General features: G+C 33.3%; 1 protein-coding gene across 1 annotated transcript; it reads right to left on the bottom strand.

Annotated features, from left to right (window-relative positions):
- Positions 1-1,362: 1,362 nt before the first annotated feature.
- On the bottom strand, positions 1,363-21,120 carry LOC114711109 (TMV resistance protein N-like). Its single transcript, XM_028895460.1, has 7 exons — positions 21,077-21,120; positions 18,895-19,026; positions 7,063-7,515; positions 4,019-5,120; positions 3,485-3,760; positions 2,008-2,838; positions 1,363-1,854 (listed from the first exon to the last, which is right to left on the bottom strand). Exons 1-7 carry the CDS (start codon positions 21,118-21,120, stop codon positions 1,363-1,365), a joined length of 3,330 nt encoding a protein of 1,109 aa, XP_028751293.1.
- Between the last annotated feature and the right edge of the window lie 646 nt (positions 21,121-21,766).

Raw genomic sequence — 21,766 nt, 5'->3', positions numbered from 1 at the left:
TTCAATCATTTCTTGTCTGCGCGCGGTGGCACCACTTTACTGGATTCTAGAGCTCTGCTGCTTCTCCTTCCCGGAGCAAAGGGGCAAAGGGGCAAAGGTTTCTGAGAGGTTGCTCATGTTTTCTGTTTTCTTATTCCCAAAGACAATTTTATCAAATTGTTTTTTAAAACAAATATTGAGAATAAACAAAATATGCTTAGATAGTTACTTTAAAAAAAATCATACTTGAAATTAAAAAAATATCAAAAATACATTTGACAAGCAGTGGCCACCACCACGTGGCGAGCGGTAGGTAAAAAGACAAAAAGATGTCTCTAATTTTTCCAAAAAAAACTATAAATACTAAAAAAAATATAAAAATTGTTTTGGGTCTTTTTTTTCAAAAACATATTACTGTTTTTTTTTGTTTTTTAAAACAATCAACTAAAAACATACTACCTCCGGACCTAATTATAAGACCCAATTGACTTATTTGAGGAGATTAAGGAAGTAAGTTAAGTTAGTTATTTGTAATAAATAAGTGTTGTTATTTCTAAAATATCCTTGCTAATTAAGTGTATTGGCTAGAACTATTATTATTAGAAGGACTATCTTGGAAAAAAATGCATAAATATGAGAGAAAAATGGATTGGAGTCTTATAATTAGGACCAAACAAAAAGTCAAATAAGGTCTTATATTAAGGACCGAAGGTAGTACTACCAAACAAGCATCTTTGTTTTTTAAAAATGAAAAATTGTTTTCAAAATAAGAAAACAAACGAGCCCTACCCTTTTTGGGTCTTCTCTCGGCATTCCATTTCTGGCAGGGGCTCAAATTGCTTTTAGGAAAATAAATGAAAAGAAAATCTAATTGAAAAAGAGAATAAATATTTCACCCATCTATTTTTTAATAGCCAGCCAAAGAGTAAAGAGAATCTCCCAGGGATAAAAATGAGCTGTCATTACTTGAGTGATGTGGGGGCTAATCTAGTTACAAACTGAAATTACATTAAAACAATTAAATAAGATCCAGCAATAATTCTTAAAATTTGGGAGCTGACTCCAGCAGCTAAATAGTAACACATTGGATGTAGGGATCCTAGTGACAATATAGATACTTATTTGACTCTTAAAATCTCTCAAACAATAACACAAATTATGCAATAGCAAAATAAGGAAAAAAAAAAAAGAACTACTAAAGAATTACTAATTGATCTTCTGTCGCTTCCTCCTTCTAACATAAGTCTGCATAGGCTTCTTATCAACTTCTCAACCTACAAACACAAAGAAGCAAAACCGTTAACCCTGAAATCTTTTTAAAGAACAAGATAACTAAAATTAACAATAATCTATTAACTCTTTTCCCTCCTTGAAACAAAAACTTTAATCGGATTTAACTCTTAAACATTGTGCAAAATAAGATGGTTTCAAGAAGCTAACAATACTTGGTGATGGTGGATGCTCTATCTGTTCATCAAATGACTCGTCGTATTTTAAGTAGATTGTTGTCCTTTTCACAATGAATCCATTGCCAAAAACTACGATCACTTCCACTCGGTCATCTGAGTCTAGATTGGATATTATTTGCTTCCACTCAGCTTCTTCAAATGAAGTCAGTGAATCTTGCCTGTAACACAGAGTGGTTGTCTTTGTATAGTTTATGATCACTACACTAACACAAGATTCACATGCCTTGTTACTCAAATCACTTGAAGGGGAATAGGCACAACATATAATCATCCCTTTTAAATCACGACCGCTAACCCGAGGTACTTTAAACTTCACAGAAGCTCTTTCACCCTTAAAACTTTGCCAACAGGGGTAATTGTCGCCAGGAAGGATGTAAGCATCACTGTAATTCCTGGGAGTCAATCCCTGCTTAATAACACAAGCAGTAGCCTAGTTCAACTATATAGCAAGGCAAGCAGAAAGGTCATTTCCAATTTTATTAAAGAATTCCATATAATAGGAATGAATATTCTTTTAAACCAAAAAGAAAAAAGAAAAAAGACGAATGAAAAAGAGAACCTGTGAGATATTCTCCAGAAGAATAGCAGTGACTTGATCATTCTTTCCGATTTGAATTAGAAGATGCCTCAAAAAATTTTCTGATCTTGAGATGTGAACCTGACTATGATGACTAGTTAACACAGAAGATTCAATCTCAAAGATTTTTGAAGTATTTGGAATTGTTGCCATGTCCGTGCAAATTCTGGCATGAAAGGATTCCCAAATTTTTGTAGCACCTCGAATTACTTCAGGGTCATTCTCTGATATGATTCCCAACAAAAGGATTCGTAGCTCTGAGAGGTTATTACAGACAGATGAAGGACCAGGGGCATTACCATTCAATACATCTAAGGAAACTTGCATGCCCACATGTGATGGAATAAGAGATGAAGGATTATTTGTTGGGGACATCCGTGACCAAATGAGGGAAGGAAACACATCACGTGATAATCCCCTATAGCCACAAAGAGATATATATCCAACACTTTTTAGCCTCACCAAAGATAAAGGCACTTCTGTTATTGCAGTGTCATCAGCAATCAGAGTTGTCAAGGAATCCATTTGCTCTATATCTTCTTCTAATTTTTCAATCCTCACACAACCAGACAGAATAAGAGTTTTTAGTGATTTTAAATTATAAATACTTCTTGGGAGAGTGCAAAGGCTAGTACAATCCTTCAAATTTATTAAAAGGAGTTTATTGGCATGCCCGATGGTAGGATGAACCTTGGACAAATTTGGACAATTTTTAAGAATCAACTTTTCAAGATTTGGTAGTTTTGAGAAGTCAGGAGTCTGCATCAAAAAAGAGGAGTGACTCAAATTGAGGATTTTTAGCCTCTCCAATAACTGCAAGGAAAGAACATTCAAGGGAAAATTAGTGAATAAACCCATAAAATAAAGTAAATCAACAACCATCAATTTTGGTATCACTATTAAAGGCTATCATTAGAGTAAAAATAAGTGTGCAGGCACTTGATGCTTGGCAGGTCTCATAAAAATAGCGTTTTACATCTTATAAAAGAATGAACCAATTAGAAAACGGTAAGTAAAATGTTGAGTGCTGCTGCTTTATTTTATGGGTTTATAATACAGTTTGGTAGAAAGTATACATGATTTTGATATTCCAGTAACAGGTTTGATCAACTTCTATAAACTTTGATTAACCGCTTTGTAAAATTTTCCATCTCAGCAAGAATGATTTCCAAAACACTATACTTGAAATGATAGCTTTAATTAGCTAGACATGAAGTCCTAACAGCGAAATAAATAAGTAGTCATGATGGTGGAAAGGCTTCTATCTATAGCAACGAATATAAATAAGAAAGTAAATTGAAGAAAAATTCAGCAGCTATATTCAAGAACAGTGATGAAAGTAGCTTCATCCAAAGCTATTATAAGAAAAGTCTCAACTAAAGACCCATCTAGAGGTTATGCAGTGAAATAAAATCTAATGATTAATACTTTCTTCCTGATGCCAAAAAAGTATACATACCTGGGGCTCCCTCCAAACTCGTTTAAGCCGACTATACTTTAACTCAATAGCAACTAAATTTTTCTGATAAAAGTTGGCAGGGATGTATTTCAAAGGAAAGCCAAGCCAATAAAGCCATCTGAGATCTCTGCTAATGTACTTGTAGTCTCCATCAAGTTCCACATTACCAAGGCGGAGTAATCTAAGTGTCTTCATCTGCTTAAACGCTTTGGTAGAAAAACAATCTTTATTGGTTTGTGACAAATTCAAAGCTAGCCCCTCGACAAATCCTGTACCCTACAAATAAATATCATATAAAATTTGAAGTTTGTATCTATGTTATTTATTTACTAAAAGGAAAAATGTAAACCTACTTCACAAACAAATTTTTAGAGTAAGTAACTAAAACGATGACTTTTAAAAATACACAATGTCTGCCCAGGAAAAATAAACTACAAGTATACCAAAACACCCAATTCATTCATGTTCAATTGGCTTCCCAAGCCATTTTACTTCTTAGAAGGAATGATAAAGATACCATAGGAAAGCACTTACAGTATGTTTTGATAATACATCATGCACATCTTCATGAAACCATAACCTACTACGCTTTCCAAGTTCTTTTGGTGATTGTTCTCGGATTATCTCCCTCCCCATATCTCGCAACAAATCATGCATGCCTAGCTTGTTCTTCTCATCAACAGTTACAAGGCTCCGCTCCACAAGGACACTAATTCCAATGTCTGGAAAAAGACCACTACCATCCAATATTCGTGTGACATCACTCCTATCCATCCCAATAAAGAAGCAAGATATATCAAGGAAGATTTCTTTCACAATATCATCACTTAAACCATCAAAGCTTATTCTTAGCTTCTTTTGTATCTCATTATTGGGGATTCTTTTTAGTTTGTTCAGTACACTTCTCCACTCTTTCTTTTCCCTCTCAAATAGATAGGAGCCTAGGATTTCAAGGGCTAGAGGTAGTCCTCCAGAATAAGCAACTATATTTCTAGAAAGGTCAACGAATACCTTTTTCGGACTTGGTTGCTTAAATGCATGCCAACTAAAAAGCTCAATAGATTCACTTTCGTCCATTTCCTTTATTTTATATACATGATCCGCGTCAAGGAGTTCGAGCAGATGCCTATCTCTAGTAGTGATTATTATTCTACTTCCTAGACCAAACCAGTCACGACTTCCCAATAAAGCATCTAGTTGCTTAACCTCATTCACATCATCAAGCACAACAAGTGCTTTCTTATGGCAAAGAGACTCCTGCAATGTGATTTTTCCTGAATCAATGCTACGTATTGCCACCATTGTTTTGCAGATTTCTGAATAAAGCTGTTGCTGTAGGCTAATTGGACCATTATCTTGCCCCCAAACTTCCCTAATGTTTGAAAGAAAGCTTCTGCTAGCAAATTCTCGACCAATTTTATTATAGATGGCTTTGGCGATAGTTGTTTTGCCGACACCCCCCATCCCCCATATTCCTAGGAGGAGAATACCATTCATTGAATGGCTTTTTGATCTTTTAATCAAATCTTCCAAACGAGAGTCCAGTCCTACAGGATGGTTAGCAATAAACAAGTCTTTCTTGTCCAATATTTTACAGACACACTCAACGATAGTCTTGATATCCTCACTTTCATTCCTGAATTATAAACAAATTATACCAAAAAATGAGCACCAATAACATAAGCAAGAGTATAAAAAAAAAATTATCAAGCTATTAACGGCAACACACATCAGAATTAGTACAGACATTATGAACAAACTAGATTAGAACTGGAAATGTCAATATCAAACTTTAGGTAGCAAACTAAAATGAAAATATCAAATGAAAGTTCATCATATAAAAACATGACAGCTTTGAGATCAATAACAAGACAAATACATTACAAAGACCAAGCGTTTAAGAGAACAGAGTTGAAAACTTAGACCACAAGAGAACATTCAATCAAGTCCACATGAAAAAGGCACTTGCAAAACACTTAAACAAATGATTGAACTCAAGGGAACATGGGTCACTTAAAAAAAAAAAATAGAGAGAGAGAACTAAGGAACAGTATGCTGCAGTTTCCTCTTATCAGCAAAAACAACATGCAGAAAATTTTCAATTAGCACAAGTCAATAATGTGAGAGGATCACCACAAATCATTGGTAGGGAGAGTGAGAGTAGAGAAAGAGAGATGATGAACCCACAATAAAATGTGAGCCCTGCATCTCTGTTTTTCCTAACTTTCACCTCTTGTCACTGCAAGGAATCTGAGTCTATCAATATAGACACTAAGGTTTGATCCGGTTTCAAAACAGATTCCTTAAGGGAAGTGACCGAAACAAAGGGTTATTTTGGTACAAAATCAGAAATTGATGGAACCCAAGCAGAATAATGGATATCAAACACTGGTTTGTATTAAATATCAAAGTATTCTTCCCTTTAACGGAATGGAGGGGAGTTGCAATAGAAGAAAGCTTAACACAACACTAATCCGGAGGGAGAGACACTAGAACAGAAACAGAATATGATGAAGCAAGATGACCTTACTCCACCCCCAACCTGGCATTTGAGAGGGCTAGAGCTCTCCTCACCGCACTCACAATACAAAATAAGTCCTGCCACCATTCAAGATGCCCTTTTGGTTAAAAAGAAGCCAAGAGTAACTAACGCAATCCCCAAAACACACTTTTAAATAAAAGACAGGTCTAAAACACGCTAGAGCACTCTAACTCGCTGCTTCTTTCTTCAGATTGGTGGCAGTCTTAAAGCAGCTTTCCTTTTGCTTTTATTTTCTTCTTTTTCATCTCATAGGTCTAGCCAGCAAAGATGACTGTATCAGAAATCAAAAGGGAAAACTCTCTTCTTAAACACGCAACACTTTATTTCCAACAAAGCCATTTGCCATTACCAAATATGGTAAAAATATTTTCGCTCACCCTCTTTCTTTATTAAATAACTTTTCCATGGACTAATTACTAAAACATACCTTAAATTTTATAGGGAACAAATTGAAGGGATTGGTCCTTCTTGTACTAAAAATAAATTTTATCTCTTGTTTTTATAGATCACTGCTTAAGTATTAGTCCTTACTTTAAGCTGCAACTTTTAATGCCGGAAAAGAAAATTGCAGTGGCAACAAAAATATCATACTTTGAATAATTTACAGAACCATGAGAATAAATGATATCAATTTGACAAAATCCAAACAATAATTTAAAACATAACATAACATCGTCTCTGCTAATGAAATCGCTATAATTAATTTTTTTTTTGGGAAAAAAAATAGTAAACCAAATTATTTTGCCACTAATAATGCACCCAATATTTGACTTCAAAACTTTCAGTTGCTTGTCAGAACTCCACCCCAGCACATTGATTATATAGAGGTATCAATATAACACTGACTCTTTCAATGTATTGCTATTATTTGTTACTTGCTAGACATAAAATCTTCTCATATACAATATAACAAGCGATTTACTGGCCAAAAAAATTACGTGACTAATGGTGCACATTGCAGCAAGAATCTTTTGTGTCTCTATTTAGGCTTAGCAAAATTAAAAGGAAATATATAAACGAAATATTTAAAAATTACTTGGAATTGAGCACAACAAACTCGGCAATGCCCCCGGCTTCACCTAGGTCTGTCCTCCACCTCGACACTTCATCTTCCGTGGGAGAACTTCTTTGCATAAGATTTCGAAACGCTGCTCCAAAACTCGACATTTGATTACGAACTTCGGACGGATCCACACCATAGAACACAGGCAGAATTACCCGACCTAGTAATCTGTGAAGCTCCATAATTTTTGAGAGCTCGTTGAGACACCATTTAGAACCAGCATAATTCTTGGAGAAGATAATAATTGAAATTGTAGATTGTTCAATTCCATGTGGCAACTCGATTGAGATATGGTTTCCCCGAGGAAGGTTTGAATCATCTTTGAAAACAAGAATTCCAGCATTGCTTAGAGCAGAGGAGAGATGAGAAGTAAAAGATGCCCGAGTGTCTTCACCTCTGAAGCTCAAGAAAACATCGTACCGGGCCCTATCAAATGATTTTTAGGCCAGAATCAAATGAATATTAATATCAGAAAATACAGATTGTAATTGCAATTTAATTTCAAGAAAAATACAACAAAATAAAATATGGACCTTGACAATCCTAATTTGAATATCGGATGATTTACTTTCAAATATATATTAAGATCCTATTGTTTAGGGTTTTGATTAAAAAATCAATTTTCCGAACATTTTATAATTTCAACTAATGACAGGGAGGCAGAGGTACAATCCTCATCTATCTAGTGCCCTAACTAAGGAGGTATTTGGCAACCTCCAAACTATGGTTTCAAAAGTACTTTTCCGCAAAACGAGGTAAATTCCTCTACATATTTACTTCGTAAAACGTAAAAATACTTCTGAAACAATGGTTTGGTTTCTATCTAAACACCCCCTAAATCATCTGGAGGTCATATAATGATGTGGAATCCATGCACGACATTCAGTCCCATGTAGTTAGCAGGTTTGTTGTTACTCCAGGGATGTAATTCAGTTGAACCTCTGTATTTCATCAATAATACTTCAGGGTATTGCACATAACTGGAAAAAAAAAAAAACTTTGAGGTGCTGGTTGCATATTAACCCTAATATTTCTCAATGATTCTTTTTGTATTTGAAAGTAGAGACTTAATCTTCCAATGAATCCTAATTTACAAATTTTGAAAATATATAAAATTAATTATGAATTTTTAAAGTTAGGCTAATTTGCTACCTATAAAATTTGGAGCAGTTTTAGTAAGTCACTTTGCTATCTAGATGTTTCATGGCACGGAACCTCTCCTATTCTTTCCCATCCTGGATCATGATTGTTAATTTCATCTAAGGGCTTAAAACCAACTCACTTATCATAGCATCGTCCTTTTGAGGAGTTTTTTTTTTCAGACTTCAAAGCGCTTGCGATTCAACCCTTCGATTATATTATGTATCAGCATTACAGCAAAACAGCCATGGCTTCCACCTTCATTTGACACCTTGGGCTTTCTAGCTTTGATTTTACAAGCTCACACAATCCTAGAGCAGTAGTGTCCATCTTTGATAAATTTTTCACAAGGATTAAATTGAACAAGTACGTGTATCATAGACAGATTGAGGAGCAACTTTCTTTGGTTTTAAAACTGAAACACCCAACTTGTATATGCTATTGAAGCAAAAAATAAATGAAAAAAATTAGGTTGAAAGAAAGAAAATTAGCTAAAATAGACCTTAGATGAAATTAACGGTCATGATTGGGGAAGAGGATGACAAGAGGATGGGAAAGAATAGAAGTTCTATGCTGGTCATTTTAATCTTTCCAAAGAGTCCTTATTTATAATTTTTGAAAGGGGTGGGAAATTAAGTATGAATTTTTAAAATTGGCTGCAGTGAACGACATCAAACCTGTACAAGAGTGGCAATTTTCAATTGAAGAACATAAGTTTTGAAGAGGAGGTCATGGTGGGTACCCTTGGCTCTACTAAGAGTTGGTATTTTTGACTTCTAGGAATGTTTTTGAGCATCCAAACATCAAAGTAAGTGTTGTTAACTTGATTTCTCTCATTTTCTCATAGATTTTTTTTTTTCCAGATTTTGAAATAGTTGAAATTTAGGGTTCTTGAATGATTTTGAAATGAGGGATGTTTTGACCAAATATTTTGGGTTTAAATGACTTACATGGGTTATATTAAGGGTTTAATCAGTTTAGTTTTGTTGGTTTGAAGTTATGTGAAGATTGAACGACATCAAACCTGTACAAGAGTGGCAATTTTCAATTGAAAAACATAAGTTTTGAAGAGGAGGTCATGGTGGGTACCCTTGGCTCTACTAAGACTTGGTATTTTTTACTTCTAGGAATGTTTTTGAGCATCCACACATTAAAGTAAGTTTTGTTAACTTGATTTCTCTCATTTTCTCATAGATTTTTTTTTTCCAGATTTTGAAATAGTTGAAAGTTAGGGTTCTTGAATGATTTTGAAATGAGGGATGTTTTGACCAAATATTTTGGGTTTAAGTGACTTACATGGGTTATATTAAGGGTTTAATCAGTTTAGTTTTGTTGGTTTGAAGTTATGTGAAGATTGAACCTAGGGTTTGTGAGATATGAGGGGCTTATGATAGTTGATGATAATGTGGTTGTTTGAATTAAGGTTTGATAATTGGATTATGCTTTTATGAGTTAGAATTTATGTTTAATTGATTTAGATTACTGTTAGAGTTTGAAATTTTCAAATGAGTATTTTGATGTTGGAGGCCTAAATGTGAAATTGGGAGTTTTATTTGAATTGAGTAATTTGAGATGAATGAATGATTTAGATTAGTTGATTGAGCTATTAGGACTCTAATTTTAGTATTGCAATGGGTCTTAGAGTAACTTTGATTTTCTATATTTATTGAGAACCACTCTAATAATTATGAATTAATATGTAATTACCTGTTACTGTTGTAGATTGGTTTTAAACTATTGGTTTGAGTAAAGGACTTGGTTTGAATATGGTATTGTATAGCTTTGACAAAAAGTAATCGCTTTCTATTTGTTATGTATGCTTGTATGATATTTATGAATATTTTAAATTACATGAGATTTATTTGAGTAGTGAGATATATTATTATTGAAATTGCCTTGAGATGCTTTGTATTATTGAAATATAGTCATGAAACTATGGGTTTATAAACTTGTTTTGTGAGACATGATTTTATTGAGAAATAATTTTAAGCATTGATATTGATGAATGAAAATAGAAATCTTGAGTTTAGCAAATGTGAAAAGTTATTATCTCATTGTTGAACAATTATTGTATAAATCTCATGAATATAATTATGAGAGTGAATAGTAAACGTTGATTGATAGGAGGCATATTAAAAAAAAACAAAAGGGTGAATTTTGTACATATTATATATAAAGGCAGTAAGATGGTGGGCCACCGAATGTATACTGGTTGGTCCTTTAGTCTACATGTGTATTGTTGGGCAATGACATCCCACTAGTTGACTAGAAGGGGAACTCATCGTCTGGTCTTGTGCTCTGTAGATTTTGACTGGTCCATATCACTTGATCGGTGGGCTTGTTGTATTAGACTACTAGTCACGTGGGTGAGTACGAACCCATGGGTTCAATTAGAGAAAATAAGGAAGGAAGTGCTAAGGGGGACGTGTTAATAAATAATTGTATTTGGATACATATGTAACCATGTGAGAACTATGAGTGTTATGCTTTGTATAACTATACTACTTGATACCTCACGAGTATTTACTTGTATGTGTGATTAGTAAGATCATTTGTTACTAAGGTTTTTATCTCATTTTGTGGTTCTTTATGGCATTAAAGGTTTAGTTATCAAGTTAATCTTATATAGCTTTCTTTTAGTTATGTGATGGGTATTTGTACATTATCACGTATGGCTCATTTTAGACTCTTATTTATTTAAAATTAGTTGTATTAGCTACATACTTTTAATAAATTGTTGCTGGCTTGCATGCTAGTAGAAGGTAGGAAACCTCTAGGTATTTGCTTGTGTTTGTGAGTTATGGATCTATAATGACTTTTGAAAATATTTGAATACTGTTGCTTTTGGAAAGTTATGACAGTATTACTTAGGAAATTTCTTGTTATTAGGCTTAGGTTCATAATACCCAAAGCCCAGTTATTATGGAACATTATTAATCTTTATTTGCATTTGACAATTGTACTAGAACTCTAATATCTATGATGGTTTTCAAATGTTTTAATTTAATTCTTTTCTATCAAAGATAAGTATTGAAAGATAAGTTTATCTCTTTTCATTATGATAGGTGATTTCAAGTAGAGCTAGTAATATGGGTTGAGCTCCCTGCCAACCACCATAAGGTGGCTGGGTTTGGGTTAAAAAAAAAAATGAATCATTCTGATACATGATCCTTTTCAGCCCACACCCACAACCCACAACCTACCATGGGTTGAGCCCGTCAATCTGCAAGGATGCTAAAGGCAAAGGCAGGGCTAGTGACTGGAGTAAATCGTAACAACATAGTCGTATTGGAGGTGTGCAATTGGATCACCTCCTTTTCAAGGAGAACTAATGCTTATTGGGTATTTGGGTCAACGCTGCTTCACACCCAAACCCGTTTTTTTTTTTTTTAAAAAAAGTTTTTTTACAATTTTTTTTTAATTTTAATAAGAAAAAGTTTTTTCGTTTTTACTTATTTACATATAACTTTCTATTTTGTTAGAGATTTTGATTTTAAATTTAATTTCTCTTTTCTTTTATTGTTTTATCATTTTTTTTACTAATAAATTAACTATTAACATGAATTATATTTTATATTTCAACTTTTGAGACTAATTTAATTATATAATTATATGAAAATATAAGAATAAGAAAATTCGATCTATAAAATTTATAATTTAATTTTAAAAAAGTTTTAAATATATATGTAAAAAAATTTTAAAAAAAGGATGGAGGTTGGCGAGCCAACCCACCCCTTAACAGGGCGAGCTGGCAGGCAACATGTGAGCCCACCAAAGGGCAATCCTTTAGGACTGGCCTGCATGATTTCAAAACTCGTAATAGGCTAGCTCGTAACTAACTAGCAGGCCAACCGATTTTTCACCTCTATTTTCAAGAATTAATTTAACAACTCTTTTCTATTATGGTTAATGTTTCTTGTGATTCAAGTTTTATATATAGTCATGGTAACACTTTCAAATGTTTTACTAAATTTCTTTTCTACTATGATTAGTATTATTAGAATTATTAAATTTTGATTAAAAATGTTAATAACTAGTTTAGGAGACCCGTTGTTACACTTTGCATAGTAATGCCAGCAAGACTGTCGAGTTTTCTACATGTTATAAGAAAGAGCTTTTGCGTTATAAATCACTATGTCATTTACAACATGTTGACCTTTGAAAATGAAAAGATTACTCCTCATCCATAACTATCAACAGATTATAGTGAAAATGCTTAAATGCTTAGCCAACCCTTACCATTATTCCCTTATGTCTCATATTCTACCATAGCCAGTCATAAAGAGTCATTCAGCAAAGTATCTCCATTAGGATGATTAAATTAACTTATGCCAAAGAGCCTTATGTAGTGTACTCTCGTAACACATGGATTATATCCTTCATTGCTCTACCACAGTCCAGATAAAGCTCATTATCATTGATTCTCTTTTGTATTGAGTAGTATTTGTGAGAAAGCTCTTGTAACGTTAGGGGACTAAAGTTTCTAAACTCTATACTAAAAGACATTTGGTTATATGCCTCCACTGGAGAGCATTGTGTATGCCAACTTTAACAAGAAGCCCCCCATGTCTATCCCATCTTAACCAAACACTTCTGCCATCAGCACTGCACTCTAAACCAATTGCACCTTTTCCAGGTTGTCTTAATGCCTTTCCATACATTTGATCCTTGCCCATTACAATTAATTCATGGGATAAAATCATCACCACATCTATATTTGTTACACACCACTTTAACCAAAAGTCATTTGGATTCTTTTCATTTTTCATCTTAGCTTCATTAACAAGAATGATTTTGGAGTTGGGTATGCTTCAACCTCAGCCTTCATCAGATTTTGTCTTTGCAGACTATGTCCCACCCAACACACACTACCTTTCACTGTGTTTCAGAGTCTCCCCATAAGAAGTTCTGTTGCATTTATCAAGCACATCACACGAGTTAAGAAGAAGAGAGGAGATTGGCATTACATACCTAGGGATAGCTAACATGACAGTCGATATTAAGATATCTTGGCCAGTAAGAGAAATAGAGCCAATCTTCCACCTTGAGAGTCTACTTTTGACTTTATCAATGACATCATGGAATCCTTACTGAAGACCGACGCTCAGATTTGAGTAATGTTGCATTAAAATCATCGCTAAGAATCCATGATTTATCAATATGCTCTCCCAACCTTGAAAGTTATGTCTACAGGTTTTGTCTAGTAAGGACATTCGGTGTAGCGTGAACAATGGTCATGCACCATGAGTCTCGCTTACTATTTTCTATTCTTAGATGAATAAATTGTATGTGTCTTTTTGGAACCTCTACCCTTCGAGCACTTGCGCCCTAAAGACACCAAATTCCTCTACTAAATTCTTTAGTGTTAATGAAGATAAAGTCTTGGAAGCCAAGATGAGATATTCATTTCTCAGCCTTACTTTTACCCGGATGAGTTTCAAGTAAAGCTAGAAAATCCAGATGATAATACTTTTGAAGCTCTTGTACCAAGCTAGGAGATGACTTCGACCTAGTACCCCTTCAATTCTATATCATGAAATTCATAAGGAAACAATCTCATAAGATGATATGGTTTTATTGTCCAGTGTTTGGACGTCATCCTTGTTATGAGCTTCCTTCTTGTCATCAAGTTCATTTGAGAAATGCAACATCAATGTTCCCTCATCTCCTTTGCAATTTGGCCCTATCCCAGGTCTACCTGTATTGATATTTTGCATGTGAAAATCATACACCAGACTAATATCCATCTCGTCCAGAGTGGGTCCACTATTTCCTATGAAAAAGGGGCATTTTCATACCCCATGGACCAGCTTGGAGAGCATTAAAAGAGTTGCGGACTTTAATAGGTCTATCTATTCTCAAGCTGTTTTTTTTTTCTTTTTTTTATATTTCAACTTGCCAATACCCACATTCTCTTTTCCTTGTGGGCTTTTCCTCACTTTTATGTTTAGCCACACTAATCCAACCTGTTTCATTTATTAATTTTCTTTCCAAACTTCCTACTTATAGCTCTTTGTGATCCTGACAATTTCTCTATTTTTCCTTTTCTGACTCCCCTAAGTTTATACCCAATTTACTATTAGCCCTTTTCATGATCCCATAATAATTTTTAGTCGCTTCATTCTTCCCTAATCCTTTCATATCCGTAGCCACAACTTCTCCATGAAAATCTCACCCAATCAACATGTAAGGCCCTAAGTGATTGGTGGTTTCTGGCAAAACACCACCGACCAACATGTTCAGACATTGGTCTTGTTTGTCAATCGCTCTTCTTGTCTACCTCCTTTTTATTATCCACTTTTCAAGTGATTACTATTCATCAACTTCTGTTTACTTTGTAATGTTGAGCAATTGTGTTTCTCATGCCCATATAGCCCACATTCAAAGCAAATCTGGTGTAAACCTTCATACACAATCTGTCTATCCTCTTCAAATGTCATGTATGCTGGTAACAAAGTTGTTGAAGATCAATCTCTATATATATTCGAGCAAAGCCAACCTTGTCATAGATAGAGGTGGATCTATCTACTTTTAAGGTCTTGCCTACCATTTTTCCAATAATCCATAGTGATTCCATATTATAACACTTTACCGACTAGTTTAGTACTCGTATCCAAGTGGCTATTTTCCTTTACGTGTCTAAAGATTAAAGTTAGGTCTCTAATATTGCACGAATAAGTAATGGTCATCAATTATTCAAGGTTCCTTTTGAAAAGCACAATCACGGTCCTCCTGACTTGTGTATCAGACAATATAATAATCATTACTAAGAAGCACAACCTTCATTTGTTCCTAGGGCCTCTACATCCTTTTCACTCAATCCAAGAGAATGTTCTTAGACAAATGAGCCCTTAGCACTTTGATAATCAAAGAATTCAACCAAGCTAACACTAGGTAGTATAACACTCCACCAGCAATTTTGGTATCCGTATCCAAGTGGCTATTTTCCTTTGTGTGTTTAAAGATTAAAGTTAGGTCTCTAATATTGCACTAATAAGTAATGGTCATCAATCATTCAAGTTTTCTTTTGAAAATCATAATCTCAGTCCTCCCGACTTGTGTATTAGACAGTATAATAATCATTACTAAAAGGCACAACCTTCATTGGTTCTTGGAGCCTCCACTAGAGCCAGGAAAATGGGCTGAAATCGAAGCAAGCTTGTTTATGCTCTGAAATTAGGAGGGTCAAACTTGAAATTTTTTCCCTCAAATGTAAAACATTATTATTAATTTTTTACATTGTTAATAATATTTCAAATATTTAGTTATTATTATCATTTTAAAATTAAATTTTATAGAATGATTTGATTTATTTAGTTTTATATAATAATTTATCCAATTAAATTTTTAAAAAATGGGTTAATTTGTACTTTAATAATAATTTGAATTATATTATCTGTGTTGATATTTTTAAACTATATATATTTGATAATAGAGTGTTTTTATACTTATATAACTTGTGATTTTATAATTTGAATTAGAAATTCATGAGTTTAAACAATAATGTTTCTCACATTAAAGTAAAATAATAATTAGATTGCAAAATTTAAAAGTAAAATTCCTATAAACAAAACCTGATATTTTTTGTTACGAAAAAAAAACATACTTATGAAGAAGAGTAATTGATTATAGTGATGATGAATTTTTAAAAGATTAATGATAATATTTATTTATTGCACAATTACACTATAGATAAAACTTTTGGATGTTATCTTGTTAATGAATGTTTTAGATGTTCTTAGATGTTGATGGACAATTATATATGATGACATTTTGTATTTGTGACTTAATTTTATTCATACTTATGTCTTTTATTAACAATTTCATTGGTTTATTTCCATTTTTTTGATAAAAAATATAAGAAATATATAAAAATAGCATTTTTTTTTCTTAAACCAGCCAAAAGCCCACGGGCTGACCCAAAGCCTGTTAGTTTAAAAACCAGGCCTAGTAAATTGAGCTATTTTTGAAATTTTGACCCTGGAGAGCCAACCATTTTAAGCTCGCGAGTCCTGATTCCCAGCTCTAGCCTCCACATCCTTTTCACCTAGTTCAAGAGAATGTTCTTTGAAAAATAAGCCCTAGCACTATGATAATTAAAGAATTCAACCAAGGCTAACACTGAGTAGTATGCTGCTTGGCAGTTACCACTAACATAGGATACTTACTTTTACTATTAGAGCTCCCTATTCCTTCTTCATCTGAATCATTCTTTCCCTATGTAGCCCCTATGCTTTTGTTCTTCTTAGCAAAGAATGCTTTTCATCCATTCACAATGTCTTCCTGTTCATCATGTTTCACAAGGAACCTAGAACATCACGGTGAAAGAAGCTTTTCTTTGTAAGAGAATGCACCCAGAGACTCATTATCAGTGTCTTCTCTCCTACCTTCCTAATGTCATCTTTTCCAAACACAACTCGTAGGAATTATGGTCCCGTTTGGTAGAAAGCATTGAAAATGAGGGATTGGGATTGGGATTACAATTGAAAAAATCATTAAAATAGTATTTAGTATGAATAATTGTTTGTTATATGGGATTAGGTATACCCATAAAGGTGGGATTGGGGAATACCACTTCCCCCCATGGTATTCTCTAATCCCACATACATGGCTTTGGCTAATCCCATATATCAAACAATCTCTTATACTAAACACTCTCTTAATAGATTTTTTCAATTGTAATCCCAATCCCAATCCCTCATTTTCAATGCTTTCTACCAAACGTAACCTAAAGGTCGATCCCAATCCTTATCTAGCTCTCCCCCTTCTCCTCTATCCCCATCTTCACTCTCTTTACCTTCATTCACCACCTTTTCGTCATCCTTCGTTCTCCGCTCTCGTCTCTCTTGCTAGTTCTTTCTGGTGCCGCATTTTGAAAAGGCGGCCTTACAGATGAGACAATTCCTCCACGACAGCAAGCCACCCAAGACAATTCCTCCATGACAGTTCGGTTAGGTTCACCAACCGAAATAATTAAATAACCGAAATGTGTATATTTTTAAACATCGATCTGAAACCGAACATTAGCTTATATGCGAACTGAATTAACTAAAATAATTTGGTTTGGCGGTTTTAGGACATTTTATATTGCAATAAGCTTTTCTAGTTATTCACTATATTAGGAGATTAAATTAAAAATATCACTGAATTAGATTTGAAGAAACAATAGCAATTCAACTAATATGGGGTTTCTCATATAGAAATTCAATGATCACATGCACATGTGCAGCTTCAATATTAAAAACCTAGAACAAAATCAAATATATATTTAAAGCTAGATGTCTCAAGGATTTAAGGAGAGATGAATCTTGAGACATGACAGCAAGCTTAACCAAGTGTCGAATACAAGGAGATGGAGAGGAGGGTGGAGACTGATGCGGTGAAGAATTTAATTAGACCAAAGAAGAAGACTATGATGGGAGCAGCTAAAATGTGACTAAATGAGAAGATTGAACTAGAGGAGGAGAATGTGATGGGAGCAAATAAGCTATGAAGCCTGATGCAATGTGGGGCGATAACTGATGAGGAAGAGGATGCGCCTCTAGGGATATCACTTACTTAGTTTCATGTTCTATGTAGAGACATAAAAGTATATATCTATAGACATTGACATATATATATGTACAGACATATATATTTATGTACGTATATATAACATTATATATTGACAAAAAATATTATATATACATATAAATTTTAGTTTTTGGTTTGAAACTAAAATTTTTTTCATTAACCAACCAATAACCAAACATCGAAATAATTGAAATGAAAAATCGAAAATGCATTCGGTTTTGTAATCAGTTACGGTTCGGTTTTACTTTTTCCTACCCAAGACATAAGTGCTAGTTTTTAATTTTATATAAAATTTTAATTTAGTTTAAGAACTAAGTTACAATCAAATATTGTTTTTTCAATTTAGTGTATTGTCATTAAACAAGCTTAAATTTAAATTCTTCAACTACATATTCATTTTAATTTATATGTTTATTACATTCATTTGAAATCATTAATTGATATTAAGAGAAGGAAAGGAAAATTATTTTCTAAATTAAATTCAAAAATTAATTATTTTCACTAATTCTCACATCACTAGTTGCATAAATTTATTTATCAAATTTATGTTAAGACTTAACATAACGTAAATTTATAGGTCGTTGGCAAAAAAGAAACGTAAACTAATAACATGAACAATATTTATCATTTAAACGGAATGAATTAAATAAGTGTAAGCATTTATCAGTAAGATTTTTTAAAAAAATAAACTTCTAAATTTGGATCTTGGAATAATTTTTTTTCTTTAAAAAAGTATCATTTCTGAAAATAAAAATTAAAAGAATAATAACAACATTTTAGGTGTAAATGTTTATTAATGGACTAAAATATATATTTGATCATCTATTTTTAAAAAATATAGTTTTAGTTTTTTAATCATAAAACTGTTAATTAAAAATTATGAGTTTTTGTAACTCATGATTACTTTAAAAATTAAATTTAATATGTTAATATTTAAGAATATTTTATTAATCTTCAAGATATTGAAAAACTAAAAATATACTTTTAAAAATTAAAAATAAAATGAAATTTTATTAAAAATTAAAAATATATTTTAATCTTATCAATTTATATATTGGAGGGAAAATAAAAGCACCATCTATGCAGCACTACCTATGCAGCTGCGTCAGCTGATGGAACAGCAGCAGCTCCAGCTTCATCTGATGGGCCGCACCACTGATGGGGTAATGGCCTTTGCTCTTCACAGATAGTCGATCCGTACGGTTCATTTTTTTATCTTTAGGCCTGCAAACATCAATTATTTTCAAAATACACATTTCAATAATTTCTTATTTTTTGATGTTCTTTTACTTAACTTTAAAAATTGAAAAGAGGACATCACTGTTTTTCCTTGTTAAAAAAAAATAGTTAAAATGTAAATTTGTCTCCAACATTTTGGTTCAGGACTGAAAATTTTCTGATATAAATTTGTTCTGAAAATTTAAAATCATAATAATATTTATTTTTATAATAAAAATATTAATAATCAGTATCATTGTTTTTACACTAAAAGTTAGCTCTAAAAAACTACCGCACTCAAATTTACATCTTACCCAAAAAAAAAAAAAACCTAATGCCATAGAGAAATCAGCAATTCCTCGATCATTTCTCAGAATAATTGGTTATATGTGTCTTCGTTTTCCCGAAAGAAATGCATGCGTTGAAATTAAAAACAGCATAATCTGAAAAAGACTGAAGAACAAATGATGCAAATCAAACAAAAAGATGAAAGCAAGAGATTAGAGCCGAAGTTACCTGTGTATCAAGCCGGAAAGGATGTGAGATTAACTGATTTACCAGAGTGATGGGAGGAAGAAGAAAGAGATATGAGAGGCTTTGGCTGCTTCTAAATCTCACCCTTTAAGAATTTTCCCCAGAAATGTCTGAAATGATGAAGGCTTAGAGAAAGGAGCTACGCAACCAGAAAAGTAAAGCTTTTTCTTTTTAATAAAGTCTTGCGAGGTGGAGTAAGGAGACAAGTGCGCTGGTAAAAAGGGACGGAAATAGAAAAAGAACAGGGGGCGGTGGAAGGACGAGGGGAAATGACGATTTGGGACGAAAGGGCGAGCGTGGCGAATCAGTGACGCGTAATGATAAAAATAGTTTTTAAAATACCATTCACACTAACAAAGTAATAAAGATTTTTAATCCTTAAAGTTAATTTGCTTAAGTATTTTTACCGAAATTTTTCAAAATTTTCTTAAAACTCATTTATATTTTAAGAGCTTAGCTTCAAACCGTTCTATAATCTATTATAAATTTAAGATTTTGCCAAAAAAGTTATAAATTAAGGAAAGAGTTAATATAATCTTTAGTCTCTTAATTTTGTCCTCATTTTAATTTTAGTATCTTAAGTTTCAGATCATAGGTTTTGGTCTCTCAAAAGAAAAAATGATTTAGACTTTTATTAAATTATAGAGACCAATATTTTAAAGGGAAAAAAATTTGACGAACCAAAACTTATATTTTGAAACTTGAAGGACTAAAATTTAAATGAAAACAAATTAGAAAGACCAAAAATTATACTACCTCCAGACTTAATTATAAAAGCTAGTTGACTAATTTGAGAAAATTAAAAAAAAAAGCTAAGTTAGTTATTTATTATAAATAGGTATTATCTTTTCTAAAATATCATTACCAATCAATTTTACCATTCCCCATGGAACTGGCTAGAGAGTAATATAAACGAATGTGCTAAGTTCATGCCCCTTCACTAGGAAATACAGACATGGATATATACATATGTGGTAAAAGCCTCTTAAGCCATATTTTTAAAATTTTTAAACAAACTAAACAACAAGAAAAAGGAAAACAAGGGTTGAGTGCTTCAATAACTCAGATTTAAGTTAACAACACGTTGTCTTGGTGACATGTTTGGATGAATTCTCAAACATAATATTAACATGTGCATGTATAAATGATTACGCCCGAGTTTTCCAAGATACACTGATACAGTGCCTTGTTTTCAAAATTAGAGTTTGATTAATTTTCTTGAAAAATTAAATTTAACAGAACACAGCTTTACAAGCTGAAGTTCACATATTTAAAGCCCAGATAAATAAATCAAGGAAAAAAAAATCGGACCGGACCGGCCAGTTCAACCGGAAAACCGGTGAACCAGTGTCTGGTCCGGTTTGGTTTGCTAGAAAAACTGCTGGGTGAACGGACCGGTCAAAACCGGGCAATCGTTGGGTTGATGGGTTGCCCGGTTTGAAGTTTTTTTTTTTTTAAACCTTCAACTGTGGAATGATGCCGTTTCAGGTTGAAGAAATTTTGGAAAAAAAAATTAACATACAGCTTATCGAAGGGTGAAGGCAACTCAGCTTTCGGCTTCGCCATTTTCATTCTTCCCCCCAAATCGAAATCCCTAGCCAAAATCCACCCTCATTGTAGTCACCGTTTTCTTCGCTGTCGGAGGTTGTCGGTCTTTGCGTGACGTCTCTTGGTCAAAGCAGCAGCTAGCAGGAGTTCTTCAATCAGGCCACAGCAGCAGCTCCTCGTCGCTTCCCGTCGTTATTTCTTCTTCACTGTGGCAGGTTCTTCATTCTCCTTCTACTCGTTTAGCTTTTGTGCTCTTGTTTTCTGGTTAGTTATTTTCCTTCAATTCGATGTGCTCTGCTTTTTCCTTCGTGCTTCTATTCTGTGTTCCAGCCATGACTTGTGAGTGAGATTGAGATATAAAATGTGCATAGCCTCCAATAATCAAAGTTTCTTGATCTGTAATGATAGCAAAGCTTCTTGATCTATAATGACAGCATTTTTACCTTTAATCTAGTGAGAGAGGAGACGCCCAAGAGCAAAAGAATTTGAGAAACGAAGAAGAAGCCATTTGTTAATTAAAAAGTAAAAACGCAAGTTCCCAAGGCTTCACATAGGGAGATGGAAAGTCAAAAAGTTCTACTGTGCATCTGCTTCAAGTCAGTACCAAGCCCGGTCATCAATGCATGGCCTTGGGAAATTTTACTTGAATTATTAGTTTTTAAAT

This window comes from Neltuma alba, unplaced genomic scaffold (genome assembly GCF_004799145.2).
Source record: "Neltuma alba isolate B1F8T4 unplaced genomic scaffold, ASM479914v2 tig00011277_pilon, whole genome shotgun sequence".
NCBI classification, from domain to species: Eukaryota; Viridiplantae; Streptophyta; class Magnoliopsida; order Fabales; family Fabaceae; genus Neltuma; species Neltuma alba.
Note: the sequence above shows the minus strand (reverse complement) of the source record. Positions and strands in the feature narration are given on the sequence as shown.

Bases quoted from the DNA above. Each gene is read 5' to 3' on its own strand.
- LOC114711109 (XM_028895460.1), bottom strand. From the start codon at position 21,120: ATGGCGAAGCCGAAAGCTGAGTTGCCTTCACCCTTCGATAAGCT. The intron at 3,761-4,018 runs GTAAGTGCTTTC...ATTTATTTGTAG, and splicing joins ATGTATTATCAAAACATACT to GGTACAGGATTTGTCGAGGG. The intron at 1,855-2,007 runs GTTCTCTTTTTC...GTTATTAAGCAG, and splicing joins TTCTGGAGAATATCTCACAG to GGATTGACTCCCAGGAATTA.